We start from the raw sequence: 6598 nt of genomic DNA, 5'->3' as shown, positions 1-6598 counted from the left end.
AACTTTTTAAAAATATTATAACTTTCTATATTTGATTTTAATTATTTCTAATAGAATTTATTAATAAATATTTAACATTAATTCCATTTTCTCTCTCCTTGAGAGTCGAGTGTTTAAAAACCGTCTTTAAGTTGCGTAATTTCTAGTCTGAAGTCAAGATTATAGCTCTATTCTCTGTCATTTACTTCTTACGGGTGTTTAAGGATTGAGCTAAATCTGATCACAAATAGGTTGGATTAAGTTTATTTTAAATGCACTGATAATAAAACCGTCATTTAATTATAAATTATTATATAAATAAAATCATTTATTTAAATAATAATAAATACAAAAAAAATATTATAATGCATTCTAATTGATTGAGAACATAAACATCTTTATTAACAAAAAAAAAGTGAACCCAAATTTAACTAAAAATTATCCTTAAATAAATTAGACCCAATAAAATAGATCTATCTAGCAATATCGTCTTAAAACACATTCAAAAAAACATTATTATTCTGAGTCCACATTAAATTCACCCTTTCTTTTACCCGACCCACTAACATTCGTCACATGGGTTACTCTAAAAGAAGCTAACGAATCTAAACTTATAAATATATAAAAAAAATTATTATTACTATAACGACTGTTAATATCGTTTATTTACATAATATGACTAAATGTTTTTTTGTTGACCTGAAACTATCTATTTTACCTAAAACTGAACCTTCTCAAAAATATATAGCTAAGCCTCTTCTTAGAATATAAAAAGTCTACATTATTAACTTTCTTTTACCTACAACACTCAAATTCATAATCTTTTAAAGTAAAAACTAATTAAATTGAATCCGTTAAATTTTCTTAGATTTTCCTTTTTCTCAACATACACTAATCCAAATAAGTAAATCAAATCAAAGGTTCCCGCTTAGATTAGAGTAGCAGTAATGTATAAAAATAAGAGTAAAAAAAAAAAGGCATAACAGTAACATCGAGAATGCGGCATAGTGTCATTAAACAATCAAAACCACAGTTAAAATACTCCAGCTACAAGGCAAAATTCATTCTCATGGAATAACCTTCAAATGAAAAGTCAAGCACAAAATCTATGCAACTTGAAAATCAATGCGATTTCACATGCTGCAGAACAACATTATAGGCTTCATGTTCCTCCCCGAAATCCTGAAAGAAGCCAACAGTTTCAATACTGTTAGAAGGGCAAAAAAAAAAAACTATTAATAAACATTTTTATTTCAATAATATTCATACCTTGACAACCACACAGGAGCAACCGGTTACCTTCCTAGCTTTTCCTTCTGAATCGATCTTGCACAACTGCAGGAGAAGGCCCACCACAATTAACACAATAAAATGCTATAAAACTCAGCAGTTTGAAACTTGGATTAAATGAAATTAGAAATCAATATGTTTTACTATCAGAGGCACTTACACCAGCCCATTCTCCAAGGGTCTTTGCACTTGGAACTGTCAGCAAGCTAACATTGTGCTCTGCACAGAGGGCCTTAACAAGTTTAACATAGTCAGGTTGGTCACAGTCTTCAGCTAGAACACATAGCTGTGCAGCATGTTTCTCAATCACTTTCGCACCTTCGTGAAGGCCTCTCGCAAGACCACCATAAGCCAATGATTTTCTGAGCACAAGTTGTAAGGCAGTCATGATATCCATTGGCTCACCTGGAATTGAAGCAGCTGGCTCAGCTGCAACAGCAACTTCCTCACTGCAGAGGGAAAAATACCATGAAAATAGGAAAGCAAACAAGAATTGCTACTCAGACAAAGATAATATATTCTCAAGAGAAACAGAGTCCAGACACAGTAACAGAACGACCAGGACAAGTTTTACTAACAGCCCACTGAAGAATCATTATTAATTCACATCAGAACAATTAAGAGAACTTCTACAGAACTAACAGCCTACAACAACAACAACAAAAAATAATTTTCCATACGTTCATAAATATGTAACACATAACAATAGTTAGTCTGTAGGCTCTCAAATTCAATTCTCTAATCATCAATTCAAATAGAAGGAATCGAACCCACCGATTTCTGAGCAACAATAACTACATTGACAGGCCCCTACTCACAGAATAATCTGTAACTTAAACAATATGTCCTATCTACCAAATTTTTCCTGTAAGCTAGAGAAATGCAATAATAATAGAATCACACACAGAAGCAAAATTATCATACCCTGACATTTTCCTTGTCGATTGCGAATAACAATCTCTCTTCTGCACAAACAAATAATGAAAAAAAAAATCAGATATCAGGCCATGAAGCAGCATTCAGACGTTAATGCAAATGATTTATCTTTTTTTGTTTTATTTTACAAGTTACTAAACACTATTGAGAAAATGCAAACCAGTTAAAATAAAATAGGGAATAACCAAATCTCCAACACATACATGCATGTGATGCTGCAACAAGAAATACCAAAACCTAAAATCATTCAACGTAAACCCAAAAGTACATGCAAGAGATTGAACTCAATCCGCTATTCATCAATGCTTAAAACCACAATCATGTACATGGAGAGAGAAGGAGAAAGAGAGAGAAACCTTGAAGCTGAAGAACGATGCCGCCGAAGTGAGTTACAGAAGGAGTGAGTAAAGATTATATAATCAGAGAACCCTAAAATCTAAACTCCAAATTGGGCCTCTTGTGTGTGTGGTTGCTCCCAAATGTGGCCTTCATAAGCCTAAGCCCATGTTGACCAAAAAAAAACACCAAGAAAATGAGTCATCTGTGATCTGTGATCAGTGAAAAATAAATTTTTTGGTTAAACTATTTTGATATGAACTCTTCTCTAGTTAAACCTAAATAATTTTTAGGGTCCACAAGCTGAAATTTAATTTTAGGGTTAGTTAATCAATTTTTGCTCATGACTAATTATATGTAGTTAATTATTTTTGTAATAAAATAAATAATTAGATTAAAACATTTAATTTAAAAACAAACATTTATATGCGAAAAATATATATTTAGATGTTATCATAACTGTCTCAATTTGTTTAAAAATCAATAATAGTTTTATAGTCCTTCGGTGATGTAATGTTTTTTATGTTTAATCAGTATTTCAATTTAAAATACATTAACAGTAATTATACATTATTATATTTGTTATATTTGCAGTTGGTTACCTGTCTGTCGTTTTATTGTTCTGCTTTCTCTTTTGTATTTCTTAATAGGAATTTGTTAGGATAAGGTATTAATTTGAGAGAAGGGAATGGCAAAACGGCATGTTGAACTTGGAAACAACGTAGCCAATGATAAATACAGATCGTGTACACAATTTCGACCATTAAAACGTGTCGTTTTTATCATTTTAAATAAAAAAATGTATATATTTATTTTATCTCTTTTATTTGTAGAGAGAAAGATTTGTTTGCTATGAAAACAAACAAACAGATTCTCCACAAAAATAATAATAAAAATTATAATAAGAAAAGTAAAAGCATTTGAGAAACCAACACAAGAAGCAAGAAAAAGCAATTCCACCACTAATTTATAACAAAATATCTTTTCCTCCTTCCTTCTAGCCTCTAGCTAGCCCACTTCTTCTTTTTCCCCATTTCATAACCAAAAAGAAAAAAAGAAACCCTAGAACGGGAGAGATTTCCCACCCCCTCAAATCTCTTCCTTCTCTCTCCTTCATTCTCTCTGTTCCCATCCAAATTTTTTTTCCCTCGATTCTGAATTCCAGTTCCCTGGCTGTTCTCTCTTTATTCGGCTCGAGGTCAGAATCCCCCTTCCCCCCCCCCCCCCCCCCTAATTAATTATCTGTTGTCTAAAGTTCCAATTTTTGATCGTAAATTGGCGAGCCTGGATGTGGAATTGCATGATATTGACGCTAATTTTGATGGGAATTTGACAGATCTGGTGGATTGTATGGTTAATTATTGCGGGTGCAAGGAATGCCGCTAATTTTGCCTAAAAGCGATTCGATCCAGATTCGCGAGGTGTGGAACGATAACCTGGAAGAGGAATTCGCGTTGATTCGGGAAATCGTTGACGATTACCCGTACATCGCGATGGACACGGAGTTTCCGGGAATTGTTCTACGACCGGTTGGGAATTTCAAGAACAGCTACGATTACCATTACCAAACCCTAAAAGACAACGTTGACATGTTGAAGCTCATTCAATTGGGCCTCACTTTCTCCGACGAGCAAGGGAATCTTCCCACGTGCGGAACCGACAGGTTTTGCCTATGGCAATTCAACTTCCGCGAGTTCAATGTTAACGAGGATGTTTTCGCCAATGATTCCATTGAGCTTTTGCGGCAGAGTGGCATTGATTTCAAGAAGAACAACGAGGAGGGCATCGATGCTCACCGTTTTGGGGAGCTTTTGATGTCATCTGGGATTGTGTTGAATGATAATGTCATTTGGGTCACTTTCCATAGTGGCTATGATTTTGGGTACTTGTTAAAGCTCTTAACTTGCCAGGATTTGCCTGATACCCAAGTTGGGTTCTTCAATTTGATCAACATGTACTTCCCCACTGTGTATGATATCAAACACCTCATGAAGTTTTGTAACAGCCTTCATGGTGGCTTGAACAAGCTTGCAGAGTTGTTGGAGGTTGAGAGGGTTGGGATTTGCCATCAGGCTGGTTCTGATAGTTTGCTCACATCTTGTACATTCAGGAAGTTGAAAGACAATTTCTTTAGTGGCTCTTTGGAGATATATGCTGGTGTCTTGTATGGTTTAGGTGTTGAGAATGGACAGAGTGCTACTTACTGAGAAGGAAAAAAAAATGAAATTAGAAGAGAGAAAAAAAAAATTTGTTAAAAGTGGTAGATCTCTATTTGTTTGAGCTGCTGTATATCTGGTGAAATACCAACTTCTATGTAAACTTCGGCATTAAGTGTCTTAACTTATTAATACTCTTGTTACTACTTATCCTTTGTGTTCAATATTTTCCTTTTACATCTTCAAGCCTATCGATTCGGTTTCACTTGGGCATTATGACAGGACTACGCAAAATGACACTCGGATTAAGAAATCATTTGGAGCATTGTGGTCACAATTATTGTCTTCCAGAGGTTTTTTTAGGGAGGGGGTTGATGTGGAGGTTTAATAGCGTATTTGTTGGGAGTCAGCAATTGGATTTTGAGCCATTTTTTGGTCTCGGCACTTCCCTTAAAAATGCCATCCATTTCTTCGTGGCTGAGATGCTATATAACATAAAAGGAGCTTCAACCTCTGGTGTCATTTTTTAGTTTCATTTGAAGAAATAGAAAATCACGTTGCTACATTTATATATTTCCTAGCCTGTCATTGGAGTATACCAAATTAGAATGGTAAATGATAACTACTTTGGAAGAACTTTTGCATCAGATAGAAGAGGAGGCAAAGCGTTTATTGTCTCACCTTGTGTTTGTTGTTCGAAGGTAAAGCAACTTATATAGTTTTACTGCATAGATTAACTACTTCAGCTAACAACTTACCCTCTGGTTTGTTTAGGATTTTGCAGCCAGAAAACGCGGTTCGGTGGAAGCAATGTTTCTTTATTTTGTGGTTCCTCCCCTTACTTTTGTTGCAACAGGAAATCAAACAACCTTTCATCAGTTTTGTAGTTGCAGATTTAAGTTTATACATTTCCTGAAGCATAGGGAGAGAAAAGGTGGCCATAGTTGTGCTGTTGTTTTCAGTGTGCCATGAAGAATGTTCTATTCGTTTTCACAGAAAGCATATAAAACTTGTTCTTCAGAGAAAAAGAAACTGCAGGATATTGGCGTCAACATCAGACTAGAAGTTTCGTGTTATGAACTGTGAAATAATTACTTGTGCAGTAAATCAAGATATTACTTCATATTAAAAAAAAAAACAAATAAACAAATGGGTTCTTCGTAATTTATAACTAATTTTTTAATTAAGTCCCTATTAATTATAAAAATTTATAAACTAAGATGTTAAAACCAAATGTAGCAACACCCAGTAACTCAATAATTGTAAACGTTTATAAATGGAGTACAATAATGATCGTTAAAGTAAAACTTATTTAAAACTTTCTAAAATATAATTACTTCAGTAAAAAAATTAAATAAAAATATTTAAAAAGAAAAGAAACTGTTAGGATGTTCATTGGTTTGGATCAACTTATTGTCAACAACTTAAGAACTAAATCAAGCCCATTTTGGTTTGATTTATACGTTTAGATTCACATCGAATCGAATCAAGGAAACTTGATCATTTATAATTTGAATATCGGTTTCACAAATTGGAACTTAATGGCTCATCACATGAATCAAGCAACCTAAACTCTCCTCCTTACGTCACTTGTATAATTTTGGACTCAAGGTGAACAATACAACGTTTCGGGTAAAAGAGATTGTTATTTAAACTAATCAACTCAAATATCTCATTTGATTTTATCCTAGTTTTATTTAATGTATAATATGATGTCATTTTGTTTAAAAGGAATATCAATGAATTCAATTTTTCTCTCCAATTTTCAACAATAGAAATATATATTAAAATCTGTTCAACTAAGCCAAACTAAACTATTTAACCAAAAAAAATGTAAAACTAAATTTGATAGAAGCAATCCTTTTTAATTAAAATTTTACATTGTAGTTTTAACAAGTATA

The 6598-nt window shown here is 33.3% G+C and overlaps 2 protein-coding genes across 2 annotated transcripts; one reads left to right on the top strand and one right to left on the bottom strand.

Moving 5' to 3' along the window:
• Positions 1-959: 959 nt before the first annotated feature.
• LOC113857209 (40S ribosomal protein S12-like) lies at positions 960-2588 on the bottom strand. The gene is made up of 5 exons (XM_027489007.1): positions 2562-2588; positions 2194-2234; positions 1430-1718; positions 1249-1314; positions 960-1161 (listed from the first exon to the last, which is right to left on the bottom strand). The coding sequence occupies exons 2-5, from the start codon at positions 2199-2201 to the stop codon at positions 1102-1104; spliced, it is 423 nt and encodes a 140-aa protein (XP_027344808.1). The 5' UTR covers positions 2202-2234; positions 2562-2588; the 3' UTR covers positions 960-1101.
• Positions 2589-3489: 901 nt separating this feature from the next.
• Positions 3490-4762, top strand: LOC113857108 (probable CCR4-associated factor 1 homolog 6). Its single transcript, XM_027488848.1, has 2 exons — positions 3490-3739; positions 3878-4762. The coding sequence occupies exon 2, from the start codon at positions 3918-3920 to the stop codon at positions 4746-4748; it is 831 nt and encodes a 276-aa protein (XP_027344649.1). The 5' UTR covers positions 3490-3739; positions 3878-3917; the 3' UTR covers positions 4749-4762.
• Positions 4763-6598: the final 1836 nt, after the last annotated feature.

This window comes from Abrus precatorius, unplaced genomic scaffold (genome assembly GCF_003935025.1).
Source record: "Abrus precatorius isolate BTA unplaced genomic scaffold, Abrus_2018 Scaffold153, whole genome shotgun sequence".
In the NCBI taxonomy this organism is placed as follows: Eukaryota; Viridiplantae; Streptophyta; class Magnoliopsida; order Fabales; family Fabaceae; genus Abrus; species Abrus precatorius.
The sequence above is the reverse complement of the archived record's forward strand: the minus strand, read 5'-3'. Positions and strand labels throughout refer to the sequence as shown.